This window comes from Camelus dromedarius, chromosome 5 (assembly GCF_036321535.1).
Source record: "Camelus dromedarius isolate mCamDro1 chromosome 5, mCamDro1.pat, whole genome shotgun sequence".
In the NCBI taxonomy this organism is placed as follows: domain Eukaryota; kingdom Metazoa; phylum Chordata; class Mammalia; order Artiodactyla; family Camelidae; genus Camelus; species Camelus dromedarius.
Window position 1 is genome coordinate 10,698,835 of NC_087440.1, and position 20,811 is coordinate 10,719,645.

The following is a 20,811-nucleotide window of genomic DNA, read 5'->3' on the forward strand; positions in this document are numbered from 1 at the left end:
ATGCAGACAAAATACAAATACTGAGTATTTTCAAGATGCAAGCTCCTAAAGTAAATTTATTATTACCAAAAAAAATTAAGTTTACATGTTGCTAGTGAAAAAAAAATTATGAAACATATCAACCCCTGAAGTTTACATTAGTTTTAAAAGAAAAGGCTGAGTAGCTTAAAGAAAATCAAGTTTAAAACTCAAATACTATGAAATCCAAGAATAATCTGGGATTCTCCCATTTCTGAAGCACTCATAAGGCACTGGGGGAGTGTGAGAGAGAGGTGTGCGTCAGAAACCACAGCGCAAGACAAATGCAGCAGCTGCTTTAGAGGAACACAAACTGTCACAGTGATTCAGATGAGGACAAATAAATGACCAGGTAAGGTTCTAGAAACAAGTGACTGAGGTACCAAAAGAAACAGACCTGGAGTCAGAAAACCTGCCAGCTGTTGTAGACTCAGTTTCCATATCTGAAATTGGGTGTAATACTATATGGTTTATGGGCAAAAAACCTAAAAGGTTTTACCTATTCAACACATTTATCCAGCACTTACTACATGCCTGGTACTACTCCACATGACGGACACACGATAGTTAACCACAGTTCTCCTCTCATAAAGCTTGCACTCTAGAGGAAGAGACAGATGATAAACACACACATACATGCATACTCACAGGTGAGATCTGGTAGTGATAAGGGCTATGAAGAAAAAGGGTAAGAGGACAGAACAATAGGGAAGGGGCATAATATTTAACATAGAGTGGTTAACTTGAACAGACTGATCACTAGAAATGAAATACAATCAGCAATAAAAAACCTCCCTACAAAGGAAAATCCAGGACTGGACGGTTTCACTGGGGAATTCTACCAAACATACAAAGACGAGCTCATACCAATCCTTCTCAAAATCTTCCAAAACACTGAAGGGGAGGGAACACTCCCAAGCTTATTCTATGAAGCTACTATTACCCTGATACCAAAACAAGATAAAGGCACTACTAAAAAAGAAAATTACAGGCCAAATATCATTGACGAACACAGATGCAAAAATCCTCAACAAAATATTAGCAAACAGAATCCAACAACACATAAAAAAGATTATACACCATGACTAAGTTGGATTCATCCCAGGGACACGAGGATGGTTTAACATATGCAAATCAATCAATGTGATACATCACATCAACAAGACAAAGGACAAAAATCACATGATCATCTCAATAGATGCAGAAAAAGCATTTGATAAAATTTACATCCATGTATGATAAAAACTCTTACCAAAGTGGGTATAGAGGGAACCACCAAAGTGGGTATAGAGGGAACATATCTCAACATAATCGAAGCTATTAATGACAAACCCACAGCCAACATAATATTCAACAGTGAAAAGCTGAAAGTCTACCCACTAAAATCTGGAAAAAGTTAAGGATGCCCACTCTCACCACTTCTATTCAACATAGTATTGGCAGTCCTAGCCACAGCAAATGATAAAAGAATTCGGCAAGGTAGCAGGATACAAGATTAACAAACAGAAGTCAGTTGCATTTCTTTATACTAACAATGAAATAGCAGAAAAAGAGAGTAAAGAAACAATCCCTTTTAAAATCTCATCCAAAACAATAAAATACTTAGTAATAAGTTTAACCAAGGAATAAATCTGACCAAGGAGGTGAAAGACTTACACATGGAGAAATACGAAACACTGACTAAGGAAATAAAGGAGGACTTAAAGAAATGGAAAGATATCCAATGCTCTTGGATTGGAAGAATCAATATTGTTAAAATGGCCATACTGCCCAAGGCCATCTGCATATTTAATGCAATCCCTATCAAACTACTCATGACATTTTTCTCAGAAACAGAAGAAATAATCCTAAAATTTATATGGAATCACAAAAGACCCAGAATTGCCAAAGCAATACGGAAGAAAAAGAATGAAGCTGGAGGAATAACCCTTCCAAACTTCAGACAATACTACAGAGCTACAGTAATCAAAAGAGCATGGTATTAGTACAAAAACAGACATATGGGTCAATGGAACAGAACACAGAGCCCAGAAATAAACCCACAGACCTATGGTCAATTAATCTTCAACAAAGGAAGCAAAAATATACAATGGAGAAAAGACAGTCTCTTCAGCAGGTGGTGTTGGGAAAGTTGGACAGCAGCATGTAAATTGATGAAGTTAGAACACTCCTTCACACCACACACAAAAATAAACTCAAAATGGCTTAAAGACTTAAACATAAGACAAGATACTATAAATCTCCCAGAAGAAAACATAGGCAAAACATTCTCTGACAGAAATCTTAGCAATGTTCTCATAGGGCAGTCTACCCAGGCAATAGAAATAAAAGCAAAAATAAACAAATGGGACCTAATTAAATTCATAAGCTTTGGCACAGCAAAGGAAACCATAAGCAAAATAAAACAACAACCAGTTGAATGGGAGAATATATTTGCAAATGATGTGACTGACAAAGGTTTAATTTCCAGACCATATAAACAACTCATACAACTTAATAACAACAACCCAATCCAAAAATAGGCAGAAGACCTAAAGCAATTCTCCAGTGAAGATGTACAAATGGCCAACAGGCATATGAAAAAATGCTTAATATTGCTAATTATCAGAGAAATACAAATCAAAATTACAACGAGGTATCACCTTACACCAGTCAGAATGGCAAATATTCAAAAGTCCACAAATGATAAATGCTAGAAAGGGTATTGAGAAAAGGGAATTCTCCTACACTGTTGGTGGCGATGCAGTTTGGTGCAGCCACTGTGGAAAATATGGAGATTCCTCAAAATACTAAAAACAGACTTACCATATGATCTAGCAATCCCACTCCTGGGCATATATCCAGAGGGAACTCAAATTCAAAAAGATACATGCACCCCAATGTTAACACCAGCAATATACAATAGCCAAGACATGGAAGCAACCTAAATGTCTATCAACAGATGACTGGATAAAGAAGTTGTGATATACTTATACAGTGGAGTATTACATGACCATAAAAACGAATAAAATAATGCCATTTGCAGCAACATGGTTGGAGATTGTCATTCTAAGTGAAGTAAGCCAGAAAGAGTAAGAAAAATACTATATTATATTGCTCATATGTGGACTCTAAAGGAAAAGGAAAAAAAGGACACTATGAACTAATCTATAAAACAGAAACAGACTTGCAGACATAGCAACCATTTTATGGTTACCCGGGGGAAAGGGGGTGGGAAGGGATAAATTTGAGAGTTCGAGATTTGCAAATATTAACTACTAAATATAAAAATACATAAGAAACAAATTTATAGCACAGAGAACTATATTCAATACCATGTAATAACCTTTAATGAAAATGAATATATATATATATATGTATATGTATGATTGGGACATTATGCTATACACCAGAAAACTGACACATTGTAATTGACTACACTTCAATAAAAAAAAGATACAGTGGTTAGGGGAAGGCTTTCCAATGAGGAAATGATTCATGTAAAGATCTGGAGGAAAGAATTATAGACTGGAGGAACAATGAAGACAAAGACCCTGAGGCAGGAATTCATTTAATATATTCAAAGATCACTTAGGTGGTCAGTGTGGCTTCAGCTGAGTGACACAGCAGTTTTAGGTCTTAAGACCTGAATGACATGGAAAGCCTTTGGAGGATTTTTAGTAGGATAAGTATGTGCGTGTTTGTGTGTGTATGTATGTATGGTGACCTAAGGTTTTTAACAGTTGACCCTTGAACAACATGGGTTTCAACTACCTGAGTCCACTTACAGGCAGAAATTTTTCAACAGGAAATACTACGTTAATACACGATCCACCATTGGTTGAATATGTGGATGTGGAACCATGGATATGGAATCACAGATACAGAGGAACGAGGGATATGGAGGGCCGACTGTAAGTTATATGGGGATTTTCCACTGTGCAGAGGGTGTGTGCCCCTAACCTCCAAGTTGTTCAAGCATCAACTGCATTCTAGCTACTGTGGTACTGAGTGCAGCAATACCAATCTAGGAGGTCACTGGAATAGTACAAGTGAAACATAGTAGCTTGGGCTTGGGTAGAAGTAATGAGTTTTTGAGAAACAGTTAATTCTATGCATTTTGAAGACAGAATTGGCAGGACTTGTTGACGGACTTAATGATGCTGTGGAAAGAGAAGGATCAAGATGACTCTTGGATTTTGAACAACTCCATGTTTTTACTGAGAGGGAGAAAAAGAGAAGCAGGTTTGCAGAGGGCAGGGAAGCATACATATGATGTTCTGCAAACCAAGTAGAGATATTAAGTGGACAGTAAGATGAAGAGTCTGGAGCTCAAAGAAAGGTCAGAGAAAGAAACAGCAACGTGGGAGTTCCCAACACATAGATGGTAATACAAAGCCATGGAAATTAATGAGAGCATCTCAGACCTGGATGTAGACAGTAAGGAGAAGAGAGCCAAGGACTGAGCCCTGGGCACTCCAACATGTAGAAGTCCAGAAAACGAGGAAGAAAATTATAAGTATGATGCTTCAGAAGCCAAATCAATAGTGTTTCAAGGAGGGAGAAATCAACTTTGTCAAATATTGCTGAGACATAAATTACTGAGGAATAAGAACTGATGAGAACTGGCACTGTGGATTACTAGTGACCTTGTTAAGAATGGTTTCAGAGGCAGAGAAGAGATGGACACCTAACTGTTGAAGTTTCAAGAGAGAATAGAGAAACTGAGTATATACAATTATTTTAAGAAGTTCTGCTATAAAGGAGAGCAATGATACAGGGCAAGAGGTAGATATGAGATCTAAGGAGGCTTTTCAAAAATACATATATTGGAGATTCTATGGCATGTTTTTATGCTAATGCAAATAATTCCATGGACAGAGTAAATATGATTTTTGCAAGAGAAAGGCATGATAATTGTAGGAGCGAAGTCCTTGAGTAAGAGAGATGGTATGGGATTCAGTGCACTGTGATCAGCATTAGCCAGAAGAGGCAGTAATCCACCGTAATGAGGGGGGAGAGCAGAGGAGATGGGTATAGAAACCAAGAGGTGTCACAGATTTAGTGACAGGATGAAGAAGAATTATCTTTGATTATTTTCTTAGTAAAATAAGAGGGAAAGTCATGGACTCAGAATGCTAAGACTGGAAGAGGTACTGGAAACTTAAGAAGAAAAAAATCACCTGTTTAAAATCACCTTTGAAAGTGGGAGAGGAAACTGTCTTCTCAGAAAGTAGGAGAGGAAAATGGTATTCCACTTGATATTTGTAAATAAAATTTAAGTAGGACCAATCTACTGGGCTGTACATTTTTGTTCAGTCTTAATACACTGCTCATGAATAGGCAAACAGGAGAGGGGAAATTGGCTAGAACTAGGGTTGGGTTTTGCCACACACTTCATTGGTAGAGAAATTAAGGATATATGCAGAGCATAATTAAGTTGTGTACCATGGTACCTAAGCCAGAGAAGAAGGGAATAAACATGAAGGAATGGGTACAGCTATGTAATAAAATATATATAAATGAGAACACACAACAATTATATGTGTATGACAGATATACAATATTAAACAAAGATAAGGTACCATTAATATAATGGTTTTGCAGGATACATAAAGGCAAAAATGAAAAAAGCTTTCTTTGCAAGATATGAGAATGACTTGTAGAAGGTCAGAATTGCTTTCAAGGACTTCTACTATGAAAGCAGGAAAGAATAAAGCAAGAACCAGGCATCTTTAGGAAATGACACAGAGCTCAATTTTACCTGGAGCAATTTAACAAAAGAGCAGATTATTTTTTAAAAGGTGAGTTACTAATGATAAGAGTGTTCATATGACATGATCCCTGGTCAGAGAAACTTTTGGAATGCACTACTAATTTTAATTTAACCAAAAAACAAAATAAAACAGAGGTTAAGGCTTCTGACAAGGAAGAAATAATTAATATCTACATAAGAAATGCACTGTAAACAACTAGAAAAAATTATCAAAATATGTTAAATAACTATTTAGAGACATTAGGAAAACATTAGGATTGTGATTCCTGAGAAAAAGGAAGCAAATGAGTCTTATCATCCCAGCATTCTGCTGGGAGGCAATATCCACACTGTACAGCAAGGTACAAGCAAGGAGAAAATACAAGCAGAGCCCAGGAATTCACTGAGTTAAGGAGACAGATCAGAGCTGGAAGAGACTGAGACAGCTGGGAATTTGTATGAAGGTTCAAGTAAGGAAGAACTACATTAGGAAGGAGCTTCAGGAATCTACATAGGAGATACCTGGAGTCTACAGAGGACTAGGCCACACCTGCATACAGGGAAACTCAACAGGGCCAGACAAAGAACAGTTAGGGAGCTGTACACAGAACAATTCCCATAGCTCACAAAGGGAAGGAAGACATCTGAACTCTAACCAGCTAGAATGGACAGTCTTCAGGGGTCCTCTGGGGAATTTGGTGGAGATCTTGAAAGGTCTCTTTAGGGTAAGCCTTAGGAGTAGAGCTGAACTACTCCTGAAAGGTGCACTAGACACATTCTAGTAAAACTTAAAAATGGGCCTCAAAGGGATTTAACTGGCAAATAATTACTTGTCAAAACCCATGACTGTCTTCAAAAAGCACACTAAACACAATCACTCAACAATATAATATTCACAGTATCTAGCATCTGGTAAAAAAAAAAATCACTAACCAAGCCAAAAAGCAGGAAAGTATGACTGATATCCAGGAGAATAAAAATCAGTCAATAGAAACAAACACATAAATGAGAAATATAATGGATCCAGCTAACAAGGCTATCAAAACAGCTATTTTAACTATATACAAGTATTTAAAGCAAAAAATTAATACAATGAGGAGATGAAGATATAAAGAAGAATCAAATGGAACTTACAATGAATAATATATCAAAGTGGACATTTTCCTCACTAGGAATAGGGGCATATTAGACACTACAAAGAAAAAAATTAATGACCAGTTACTAAAGATATAGGAATAGAATCTATCCAAACAAAGAATATAAGAAAAAAAGGCCAAAAACAGCTCATCAATAACCGAATATCACTGATATTGTCAGTGTGATGACATCAAGAAGTTCAATAGAAGTATAACTGGAGACTCAGGTTGGGGAGGGAGGTAGGGAGTACAGGAAAAATATTAATAATGGCCCCAAATTTTCAAATTTGATGCAAACTATAAACCTACAGATTCAAAAAAGCTCAACAAACTTCAAGCAGAATAAATACACCCCCCCATATAAAACTGACGAAGCACATCATTATGAAATTGCTGGAATCCAGTAACAAAGAGAACATCTTAAAAGCAGGAGGAAAGGACACATTACATACAAATGTAGTAAAAGAATTACTGTGGACTTTTAGTGAGAAACTACAACACAGAAGACAATGGGATGACAGCTTTAAAGTAACAAAAGAAAACAAAAACGATCAATTGATAATTCTATACCTAGTGAAAAATACCCTTCAAAAGTTAAAGGGCTCAAACCACACATGAGTGAATTCAAAACTGGTGAAATCTGAGTGTCTGTGGATTGTACCAATGTCTGTTCCTTGATTTTAAGATTATACTATAATTATGTTAGATGTTACCATTGAGGAAAACTGGGCGAAGGGTACACAGGACCTCTCTGTACTATTTTTGCAACTTTCTGTGAATCTATAATCATGTCAAATAAAAAGGTTTTCTTAAATAAGGAAAAACATAGTCTTTTCCAGAGAAATAAAAACAGAGAATGAGACTACCAAACTGGCACCACAAAAGCTGAGAGGGTAGTTGTTTCAAGCAGAATCTAAAGAATGAATACAAGAAATAGGTATGAGGGTGTTATACATGAGATGGTATAACATGATTTGAAGGCAGACTGTGATGTGTTAAAGATGTATGTTATAAACCTTAAGTCTAAGATTAGATATAGCTAATAATGGAGAAAAATTGAATAAAAAATATTCAATTCAAAGGAGAAAAAAGTAACAAAGAACAGTTTGGGAAAATAGAGAAAAAATAGGAAGATAGACTTAGATCCAAACATCAAAAGCTGCATTAATATAAATGGTCTGAACATACCATTAAGAGACAGAGACTGATACTGTTAGAGTAAATGAAGAAGCAAAAACCACAATTAAAGCCATTTCTTGTAACACATTTTCAGTATAAAACAGAGTAAAAGTAAATAGATGAAAAAAGATATAACATGTAAACATTAAGAATAAAGCTGTAATTACTAAATTAACGTTAGAAAAAGTAGACTTTGGAACAACGAATATTTTAAGATATTGTAATATAGTAGTATGTCGTAATTATAAAGGGGTACTAATCAAAACACTATTTTAATCCTTAATGTGCAGGCATCCAAAACAGAGACTGAAAATACATGAAGCCGAAACTGATATAACTGAAAGGAGAAACAAATCCACAATTCTAGTCAGAGAATTCAGCACAAGTACTGCTCTCTCAATAACTGACAGAACTAGAAAATCAGTAAGCATTTAGAACGCTTGAACAATACTGTCAACAAATTTGACCAAACTGATATTTACAGAAAACTCCACTCAACACAGCATAACACATGTGGTTTTCAAGTGGACATGAAGTATTTACCAAGAGAGACCAAATGCTGGTCCATATAACTAATTGCAACAAAATCATACACAGTGGGTTCTCACAACACAGAATGAAATTAGAAATCAATTAACAAAAAGACATGAAAATCCTCAATATTTAGAAATTAAATAATACACACATCTAAATAATCTAATGGTTGAGAAAAATGAGAAGGAAATTAGAAAATACTTTGAACTTAATGAAAATAAAAAAGATAGTATCAAAATTTGTGGGAGAATATTTATAACTTTAAATACTTATGTCAGAAAAGAAGAAAAGTAGAAAACCAATTATCTAAGCTTCTGCCTTAAGAATCCAGAAAAATAAGAACAAATTAAGCCTAAATAACACTGAAGGAAAAAATGAAAATTAAAAACGAAGGAAATGCTAAAGGTTAGAAATCAATGAAATAAAAAACTGACAAACAGTAGAAAAGACTCATGAAGTCAACTGTTGATTCATGAAAAAGTTCAATAAAATTGGTAATTAACTAGACTAAGAATAAAACAAGGATAAATTATTAATATCAAATATGAAACAGGGGTCATTATTATAGGCATAATATAAATAAAAATATAATAAAGGAATATTATGGACAAATTTATGCCAATGAATTTGACTACTTAGATGAGTTGGAAAAATTTCTTAAAAAACACAAGTTACCAAAACTGACTCAAAAAATAATGGAAAATCCAAATATACTTATATACACTAATTAAATTGGTGGGTAAAGATTTCTTGAATGGGACTGAAGAAAGCATAAAACTTCACAAAAACAATGTATTGGAATTCATCAAAATTTTAAACTGCTACCTTTTGAAAGATACTGTTAAGAAAAAAAGCCAAGGCAGATTGGGAGAAATCATTCAAAATACATATTCTTCCTAGGATTGGGAGAAATCATTCAAAATACATATTCTTCCTAGCAAAGAAATTATACAAGAAAACATAAAGAACTCTTACTACAACCCAGTATTTTAAAATTGGGCAAAAAATTTGAACAGACACATCACAAAGGAAGATATATGAATGGCCAATAAGCCTATGAAAAGTTGCTCAAGATCAATAAATATAAAGGAAATACAAATCCAGCTATAATGAGACACCACTCCTAACCCCTCTACAGTGTTTAATACTAAAAAGAATAGCAACACTGAGTGTTAGTGAGAATACACAGTAGCTACAACGCTCATATATTACTAGTGGGAATGAAAAATGATACAATCATTTTAGAATACAGTTTGACAGTTTTCTAGAAAGTTAAACATACACCTTCCATAATATCCAGAAATTCTATTCCTAGGTACTTATGAAATATCATGAATGATACTGAACATGTCTAAACAAAAACATATGTCTACACAAAACACTTGTATGTGAAAATTCATAGTGGCTTTACTTCTTATAAAGAGTCCAAAGCTGGAAACAAAAATGCCCATCAACTGGTAAACAGATGAAACGTAGTAAATCCATAAATACTACTCAGCAATACAAGGGAATGAACCATAAAACACACAAGACTGTTGAATCTCAAAAACATTACACTGAAGAATACAGATGCGGAAAGTACATACATAGGATTCCATCTATATGAAATTTTAGAACAAGGAAAACTAATCTGTAGTGAAAGAATACAGATCAGTGGTTGCTTGTGGCCATGCTTAGAGATTGCGGATTTATGTGGAGGAGACACAAAGGAAATTTGGGGGGGGGGGCAGTGGCATATAGAAATTTTCTTAATCTTGACTGTGGTGGTGGTTACAAGGATGTATAAATTTGTCAAAACTCAATGAATTGTACAATTAAGACAAGTATATTTTAACAATATTGATTCTTCCAATCCAAAAGCATAGACTATCGTTAAAATATACTTGTCTTAATTGTACAATGCAATCCCTATCCAATTACCCAGGACATATTTCATAGAACTAGAAAAAATCATAATAAATTTATATGGAACCATCAAAGACCTAGAATTGCCAAAGCATTACTGAAGAGAAAGAAAGAGGCTGGAGGAATAACTCTCCCAGACTTCAGACAATACTATAGAGCTACAGTCATCAAGACAGCATGGTATTGGTACCAAAACAGACATATAGACCAATGGAACAGAATAGAGCCCAGAAATGAACCCACAAGCTTTTGGTCAACTCATCTTTGACAAAGGAGGCAAGAATATACATTGGAAAAAAGACAGTCTCTTCAGCAAATGGTGTTGGGAAAACTGGACAGCAGCATGTAAAACAATGAAGCTAGAACACTCCCTTACACCATATACAAAAATCAACTCAAAATGGATTAAAGACTTAAACATAAGACAAGATACAATAAACCTCCTAGAGGAAAACATAGGCAAAACATTATCTGACATACATTTCAAAAATTTTCTCCTAGAAGAAATAAAAGCAAGAATAAACAAATGGGACCTAATGAAACTTACAAGCTCCTGCACAGCAAAGGAAACCAGAAGTAAAACAAGAAGAAAACCTACAGAATGGGAGAACATTTTTGCAAGTGAAACCGACAAAGGCTTGATCTCCAGAATATATAAGCAGCTCATACAACTCAATAAGAAAAAAATAAACAACCCAATCCAAAAATGGGCAGAAGACCTAAACAAGCAATTCTCCAAGGAAGACATACAAATGATCAAAAAGCACATGAAAAAATGCTCAGTATCACTAATTATCAGAGAAATGCAAATCAAAACTACAATGAGGTATCACCTCACACCAGTCAGAATGGCCGTCATTCAAAAATCCACAAATGACAAATGCTGGAGAGGCTGTGGAGAAAGGGGAACCCTCCTACACTGCTGGTGGGAATGCAGTTTCGTGTAGCCACTATGGAAAACAGTGTGGAGATTCCTCAAAAGACTAGGAATAGACTTACCATATGACCCAGGAATCCCACTCCTGGGCTTGTATCCAGAAGGAAATCTACTTCAGGATGACACCTGCACCCCAATGTTCATAGCAGCACTATTTACAATAGCCAAAACATGGAAACAGCCTAAATGTCCATCAACAGGTGACTGGATAAAGAAGATGTGGTATATTTATACAATGGAATACTACTCAGCCATAAAAACCGACAACATAATGCCATTTGCAGCAACATGGATGCTCCTGGAGAATGTCATTCTAAGTCAAGTAAGCCAGAAAGAGAAAGAAAAATACCATATGAGATCGCTCATATGTGGAATCTAAAAAACAAAAACAAACAAACAAACAAAAACAAAGCGTAAATAAAGGACAGAAATAGACTCATAGACAGAGAATACAGACTTGTGGTTACCAGGGGGGTGGAGGGTGGGAAGGGATAGACTGGGATTTCAAAATTGTAGAATAGACTAAACTGTATAGCACAGGGAAATATACACAAAATGTTATGATAACTCACAGAGAAAAAAATGTGACAATGAGTGTGTATATGTCCATGAATAACTGAAAAATTGTGCTGAACACTGGAATTTGACACAACATTGTAAAATGATCATAAATCAATAAAAAATGTTAAAAAAAAAAGACAAGTATATTTTATTGTATTTAAGTTATTCTTTAAACAGAGATTACTAACAAAAAAACCAAATCCAAAGATGAAGTAAAATGCTCTGTTTTTATATTTTAAAAATGACTCTACCTGTTAGTATCAGCAGCTAAAATAAGTTAATATACATAACAATGTTTTAATAGTTGGGTTTTTGCAGGTTTATAGAAGCAGCTACATCAAACTTAAGCTTTGTTTTTTGTATTTCTGTGAACTGTACATTGAGATTTGTTTCCAGAGATATAAATAATGAATGGAATTAGCAAAGAAAGAGTCAATCTTAAGTTCCACGTAACTCATGAGTTGTTATAACTCTCTGGCTGGTAGGTAGGTAGGAATTCAAGCCGAGAAGTTCAGAGCCATTGAAAGTTTTCATAAAAATCTTCAGGTAGCCAATGTATCATAATTCGTTAGTACGTTCACCATGAACTAAAAGTTTCAAATATTTCAAATCAATGAGATTTTGGAACAGCTGTGTGTTTAAGTCCATTTAATTTTGGGGAGTTGGAGAGTCTACATGATTTGCAGAGTCAAACACAGTTTGAATCCTGTTAAGACCTCAGGCAGTTTGCTTAACCTCTCAGACTTGGTTTCCCTTTTGTAAAATGTTTTACCTGGCACACAACACTCAAAAAATGGTAGTTCCTTTTCTGCCCGTATAAAAGTAGGGTTATAATCAATGTAGTCCTTTAAGAATATTAATCTTTTGACAGAGCACAGGATACAATGGAAAGGAAAAGAGAAAAGACATAAAATAACCAGTGAGGAGGATTCAGAAATAAGATGATAGCTTGAACCAAGAAGTGGCAAAAGGAATTGAAAAGAAGAGGTGAATGAGAAGCATTTAGATGAAAGAATCACAGGACTGGGTGTGAGGGCCAGGAATAAGAAAAGGATCAAAGATGCAGGCGAGGTTTCAAAATTATGTGAGATTAGAGCAGTGATATGACCACAGCCCAGATGTACGATGACAAATGGCAAAGTGTGATGACAAATTAAAACAGCTGTTTCCCAGATATAACAGCTCGTTTTTTTCTTTGACCTCTTGCTTTTACTTCTTAGAGCAATAGAAATATAATACAAACTACATATGTAATTTAAAGTTTTCTAGTAACCAATTTAAGAATAGGTAAAATTAATTTTAGTACCATATTTCACTTATCCCAATATAATCCAAAATACTATCTCTCAACATGTAACCACTATAAAAATATTAATGAGGTTTTACTTTTTTTTGTATTTCATTATCAAAATTTGACATTCATTTACACTTAAACAACATGTCACAATTTGGACTAGCCATTATATGATGAGTGGCTACCATTTTGGACAGCATAGACTTAAACTATTAGATGCTATAATTAATTTTTCTTTCCAGATAAGTAGGTAAACAAAATGTGTTTTTTCCATTCAAAGTGACAATCAGCAATAAAACAGAAAAGGCCACAACGTGGATGAATCTCAAACGCTATATGCTAAATGAAAAAAACAGACTCAAAAGGCTACTGTGTCATTCTATTTATATGACATTCTGGAAAAAGCCAAAATATAAGAATCAAAAACAGGTCAGTGACTGCCTGAGGCTGGGAATAGGGAGAGGACTTGACTAAATTCACAAGGAACTTTTTTGGGATTGAGTGTTCTGTATCTCAACTGTAGGGATGGTTATGTGACTATGCAATTGTCAAAACTCATAGAAATGTATAGTCATCCTTCAGTATGTGTGGGGGACTGGTACCCCCAGTCTAACATGTGGAGAAACTGGAACCCTTATACACTGCTGGTAGAAATGTAAAAATGGGGTAGCTGGTTTGGAAAACAGTTTGCAGCTCCTCAAAAGGTTAAACATAGGGTTTTAACCCAGCAATTCCACTCCTAGGTATATACCCAATAAAAATGAAAACAAATGTCCACACAAAAACCTGTACATGAATGTTCACTGTAGCATTATTCAAAACAGTCAAAAAGTAGAAACAACCCAAATGTCCATCAACTGATAAACAGATAAATAAAATGTGTTATATTCATATGCTCTATAAAAAGGAATATTACTGTATAAAAAGCAATGAAGTAGTGATACATACTACAATGTGGATGAACCTTAAAAACATTTGGTTAAGTGAAAAATGCCGGTTACTAAATACCACATGCTATACGATTCCACATATCCAGAAATGTCCAGAATAGGCAAATCGATCAATACAGAAAAGACATGAGAAGTTACCTAGGGCTGGAGGGGACTGGGGAAACAGGGTGGAGGTACTGTGGCTAAAGGATATGAGGTGTGTTTTGGGGTGATGAAAATGTTTAGAGTGGTGACAGGTGCACAACTCAGTGACAAAAAGTCACTGAAACGTACAGTTTAAAGAGTGAGAGATACTGTATATGAATTATACCCCAATAAAGCTATTAAAAAACACTCTCCTATTAATGGGGGAAGAGTTTTTAGTAAATACTAACAAAGCAACTAAACAATGAAAAGCAGTGTCTATGCAAACATGTAACTTTAGTTTTAGTTCATCTTTGGCATTAGGTTAGGAAAAATAGCAAAATTATTACCCTTTCTACTGAAGACAACTGTTGCTGTAATCCATCACATTTTTTGTTTGCTTCTTCGAAAAGAGCTTTATATTTTTCCGTTTGAGACTGTTGTAAATTAATTGTTCGCTGCTGTCTCACACAATCTTCTTCAAAATTTTTCAGTTGAGACTTTAAATCCTGAATTTCATCCTCCTATAGTTATAGAATTATAGACTATGTGAAAAAACACAAGATTTGGCACCAAGCATAGAGCAGAAAACATAAAGGAGCTTCATACAATCTTTGATGAGATATTTATACCCATTTCACCAAGAAAATCAAATTACCTTCCATTTGCATCCTCAAAAATGGAAGACAGATGTTATATTTGAGTTTAATAGCTTACACTTAAGTCCAATATAGTGCATTCTAATTGCTAACAAGTATTTAAAATTCTTCAGCTCTATGATAATTCAACATCTCAGAACAGAATAAACTGCAATATTTATGATTTTTGAATTTAAAATTTAACTGTGAATTATACCTCAATGAAGCTATTTTTAAAATAAAACTGAAAACTGCTCCTCAAATATCTTTGAACATTACAGCATTTATTTTGAGAGGTTTTAAAAACTTACCTTTTTATTGCATTCACACACAACATTATCCAATTCCTCCTGCATAACACGGAGTTTGGCCTTTAGAAATCTGATCTGTGCTTCTGTTGATTTAAATAATAATATTTATTGTCTTTCACTGAATCTAAGATGCCATCAATTGTAAGACCACTATTTTATCATGGAAAAAGTGCTCAGGATGGGAGTCTAATAGGAGATTCCTGTTTGGGAATATTAAAGGCACTAAACACCCTTAATGTAAAGGTAAATGAAAAACCCACCCAACAGAAAGGAATTGTTCACATCTCAACACTGGAGCCAAGTAAAGAAAGGGGGAAAAAACCAAAAAGCTTCCCTGAGAATGGGAACCACACATCAGTGCTCACTGAAGTTTGCAGACTGAATTCATATTTACCAAGGTGGTCCAAAACACCTCAAACAGAATTTAACGTGGTCTCAGGTTGGTAATGCCCCCAAGTGTTTGACAGAGGCAAACACAAATCCTCCCTAGCAAAACTCAACCTCAAAATCAGCCACTGTGATTCTAAAATGCCACTGACTGTAACATACGCTCTGATTTCACAGAAGTTAAAAGGTAGTGTTTATGTCTCAGAAGCAAAAAAAAATACACTAATACCTTACTGCCAAAGCTTGCTCCCACAAACCCTCATTAAGCTCTACTTTTGGTACTTCCTTGCTAGCAAAACTTCTTTATTCTATAGTGTAAGTAAATCTTTGCGGTTTTTAGGCCTATAAAAGTAAATAAAGTGAAAACTGAACTTAGAACTCACTCATAATTCATTCAGTCATTTAAAAGATGTTCCAGGCATAAAACGGACATTATAATACAAACTTTGCTTTCATGGAGCTTATCTAGAATAAACAACTCTGAAGAGTCTCTGAGAAGTTGTCAGCATAAATCCTGCAGAGCATAAAAATCTCCATACACACTTCCTGTTTCAAAGCTCTCCTTCTGAAGTGTTCCCTGTGTCACCACGGAGCTGATCAACTATGGTTGGCTCCAACCCACCTAGATTTCTCTAGCCTCAGCAATCCTTCTAGCCCCTGATGCAACTAACTCCAGGTTAGCAGGGGATAGAAAGGAAATGATAAACTTAGAAGCGTTAAGTTTGCAGCATTTGGTCTCTAGGGGAAAAGAAGGAAGAAACAATGGGAGAGCACAACTTGTCCCATCTCTTTCTCTCCCCAACTCTAATCTCAGTGTTACCAGTAAGGAGCTGAGTCTCTGGAGGTCCACAGCATTAACCTCCTCTCCCCTCCCACTCCAATCTCTGTTTTACAAAGCAGTCTGTGCTACTAAATTACATTTTTGTTCTTTGCTCCTGCATATATAACCCAGTCATTCTGGGCAATCATGTGGAGTAAGTGAAAACTCCCCTAAAAGGCAAGATACCTAAGCCAAAGATTCTGAAAAGAGAAGAGAGGGGTGCAAAGTGGCAGAGGCAATTCAGCAAAAAGAAAAAAAGCAGCGATTTAAGGCAGTCTGTGCTCATTCCCTGTACCTGGGAGGAGGAGCTCTGTAACAAGGCCATGCGTGACTGTGTACTGAAAAAACAGCCAACATCTGACCATTGTGTCCTTGAAGGCATCTTAACAGAGGCATAAAGGTAACTTCCGTTTTCACTTACCTTCGCTCCTAACAATTAGCCCCCAGAAGGCTTACATAGGTCAGTAAATGTAATAAAGGCATAAATGAATTGTTTATGACTAGCATGCAGCACAATAATCATTACACATGTAAATTATTATGATCCTCATAGAATCAGAAAACTTTAAAGATAAACTTCAGGATCATCTAATACAAACTGCTATATTTTCAAAGAAATTGCTATGCTATTACAGAGGGGCTAAGTGGTTTGCCTGAACCACAATTAATTAGAGTTCAGCATTAACTATGTTCATACATACTCAACTGTCTCATTTTTGGTTTACATTAGCATAGGTGGCTCCTCATAATTCACTAATTTCAGAGGTCTCACCGGTAACTAACAATGTTTTTAGATGATCTAAACTTAGTATTTTTTTTCTAGTGGTATACAGAGAATGAGTTTATAAGAAAGATTATTAATTAGAAAACTTGTTTATTTTATCTGATGCTACATTAATAATTCAGTTATCCTTTAATATGTGTTGACTTAACATAGCAATAAGTAGAATATAGTAACATGAAATGAAAGGAACTCAAAGAAATCTGGTTTTTAAAAAAGTATTTCAGTGTTTGCATGATAAGCTATGGGCCACTTAACCTGAGTTGAAAAGTGGTCAATGAAACCAATACTAGGTAGCCTCTTTTATTTTTACTTTTTATAATGAAAAATATCAAACATATACAAAAGTGGAGAGACTAGTTCAATGAAACCCTACTTACCTATCACCTATTTTCAACAATTATTAACTCAGAGCCAATTTTATTTCATCTATAATCCCACTCATTCACCCACCACTAAGTCTTACTAGATGATTCTGAAACAAATGCAAGACATCACAATATATGTCTTAAATGGGAGAAAAATAGTTCCTAATATGTAATTGTGATGTAAGGATAAAAATAAACAAAAACCCCTACCTGTTCCAATGTCTTTACTAACACCACAAAAAATATCATCATCTATAACATCAGGTAAGCCTTCTTCCTCCAGTTGCCCTTCAATTTTGCTAATTGTTTTTGCAAGAGAGAAGTCTGAGAAATCCTCCGGAATGGCAACATCATTGGCAGTTTGTACATCAGAGTATTTCAATTTTATACTAAAACAAAACAAAACAAAACATATTTATGTACACTGTGTATTATATGTTAATATAAAAAGGAGCTAAGACTCCAAGATGACTATTATCCAAAAACAAAGCAGATGAAAATTACTGTAAATTCTAAATTTATGATGAAATCTACAATTGATACTTTTAAGGGCTTATACTACAAGACACTTAGCAGACTTTCAATCTTTATGAATCACAGAACCACAGAGCTAGAGAAGGCTTTATGATACCAGTTAGTCTAGATATTGCCAATATAAAAAATTAATAAACAAAAACCTCAATTAAACAGTCAGAGGACCAGAAGGGGGGAGCTTACACACCCTGTGACACCAGCAGAGCCCAAAAGCATGTAGACTCCTCTTCCGCCCTGGCAAACAACTCAGCTAATGGAAAGTCTTTGTATACTCTAGCCCTCCCACCTTCCTTTCCCATCTATAAATGAGTTCTCTCTGCCTTACCATTGTGCAATTGTCTACTGATGCTGAAAAAACCCAAATTTTGCTTTAGCCCAACACTTCCAAAACAAGCAAAAATTAAAACTAAGAGTATTGAACTTGTTCTCCTAGGTCAAATCCAGCCTGTGGCTTTTAATTTTACATGCCACTGGAGAAGAACTGTAAGAACTGGTACCGTTCTAGCCATAATTCTGCAAACAATGAAGAATAATATCTCTTGAGAAAGAATTACAGAGTCAACAGTTCTTAGCTCAAACTCTACATTTTTTTCCACCAAAAGAAACACTAGTTCTAAGCAGGGTCAAAGTCTACTAAAAAATTGATATTTTTTAAGAAAGGAAGAAATATGAAATAAAAGTCACTTCAAAAGGCTTGAGATATGGGCCAGGCCTAACCCATCAAGTTTGTTTCCACACATTTAGTTTTAACTTTTTACTTACTTTAAAGCCTAACTCATATTTAATACATAAGCAAAGGCTTTAGAATTTTTTTTGGAAAAACAACCTTTTATTTAAGGTAATTTATTTATTTTTAGAGGAGGTACTGAGGGTTGAACCCAGGACCTTATGCATGCTAAGCATGAGCTATACCCTCCCCGCAATCCTTTTATTTAAAATGTAAACTTGAAGTCTGAAAATAAGATAACTCTTTCCAGTTATGTATGTGTATGTACTTATGTATGTAGTGTACGTTCAATTTCCTTCTATCAATTTTAGATTTTTCTTCTTTATCCTTTCACTCTATTTTTTTTCTCTCTTTTATTCAAAAAACAAGTATGTTACTTAGCCAATTAAAAGACACAAGAACTAGCAAAGATTTTTTCCAGAATCATAATGCACTTAATCAATCTGGGTACACAATAGACATATAAATTTAGTAATTTACTGTGAATAAGAAGCTGATTGGTACAATCCACTGTAGGTGTGACCCTCCTTTTCTAGGTCTACTATCCATCCTAAAGAGCCTCTTGAGTCCCCCTTTTATGCTTAAAATACTAAACACATTCCTGAATTCTTTAACACCAAAGACAACAGAATGTAAATTATAACTATACCATAGTCTTAGAGCATGCCAAAATCATTCTCTATCTCAATATACACAATAATGCATGGTGTTCAAAAAGTGTAAGACTATTTAATCTATTTAAGAGAACTAGGCAAAGAAAGATATCAAGGTTCTAGTCTCAGTTCTAAGAAAATACTGAACTAAAAATAACATTTAAAAAATTTGAAATGTGGCAATTTTGCTTATGAGAACAATACAAAATGTTCATTAACTGCTGCAAGACATTTCTGAGTAGAAAATATTTTAAATTATTAAATTGGATAAGATATGTATGGTATAAGTTTGTATATTTTGGGTATAAAAAGATCTGGAGAAACAGAAAGAGCTTAATAATTAAAAACAATGGTACTGTGAATTATAAAACTAAAAAAAGTAATAATTTTAAAACTGTACTATACCTTGAATTTTTTTTCTTTCCTTTACTTGAAGAGTGTAGTTTGTTTTGACCTTTGTTTATTGTATCAACGTTTTTGGTCTTTGGCTACATGGAAAGAATTTAAACTACTGATTAATTAATTAGATTCTAATCCCTTGCCAAGGAAAGCAATTTCATGGTACACAGAACTGCTAGTTTGCTACGCAGAAGAACTGCTACTGTCACAGAATTAACCAAACTGTATTTGAAGGAATCCAGAACTGTTTAGCTGGAAAAGACCTAGTTATCACTAGGACTAAGTGATGCAAATGTAAGAAAACAAGTCCCACAGATTCAAGGATATTCAGCCAGCTAGTGGAACGTTCAAGGGGATGTTCCAATTCACAGAGTTTTACTCTCCTCACTGACTGTTCTTCAGACAGGCCTCCATGTAAACTGTGCCCTGGGTCTACACTCCCATGGGAACTCGTACATCCAAGCAGGCCCGACACCTGCAACAGAGATCTCTACACTGTTTAACATATTTGATGAATATTTAATATTCAATATTTGAATGAATGAACCTTCCAAATCACCTTTATATATGAATACTTTTCTTTTTCAGATCTTCTATCTAGTAAATTTGGGCTTCACGGAGAAAACTAAAAATTCTTAGATAACAGACTAATTTCACTCAGAATTTTTTCCAATGAATCTCCAAATTGTTCAGGGAAATTATGAGACAAAAAAGGATTCAATTTATTTTATGAGCAACATTTCATAAAGGCATCTCTTCTGAATAGCAAGACTCGTAGTCTATTTCTAGAGTCATACTCCTTCTCTGTTTTGTCTAGCAAAA

At 34.8% G+C, this 20,811-nt stretch overlaps 1 protein-coding gene across 4 annotated transcripts in view; it reads right to left on the reverse strand.

The window, feature by feature from the left end:
• TEX9 (testis expressed 9) overlaps window positions 1–20,811 on the reverse strand; it is a 72,138-nt gene that overhangs the window by 34,536 nt on the left and 16,791 nt on the right. For 2 of the 4 annotated variants that reach the window (XM_064485571.1, XM_010979578.3), the window contains exons 6-9: window positions 19,996–20,078; window positions 17,887–18,065; window positions 15,321–15,403; window positions 14,722–14,895 (exon numbers count right to left, since the gene is read on the reverse strand). In XM_064485571.1, the coding sequence (XP_064341641.1) occupies window positions 14,722–14,895; window positions 15,321–15,403; window positions 17,887–18,065; window positions 19,996–20,078 (519 nt within the window). The remainder of the gene's footprint in view (window positions 1–14,721; window positions 14,896–15,320; window positions 15,404–17,886; window positions 18,066–19,995; window positions 20,079–20,811) is intronic. The other 2 variants (XM_064485572.1, XM_064485573.1) reach the window with 1 other exon arrangement.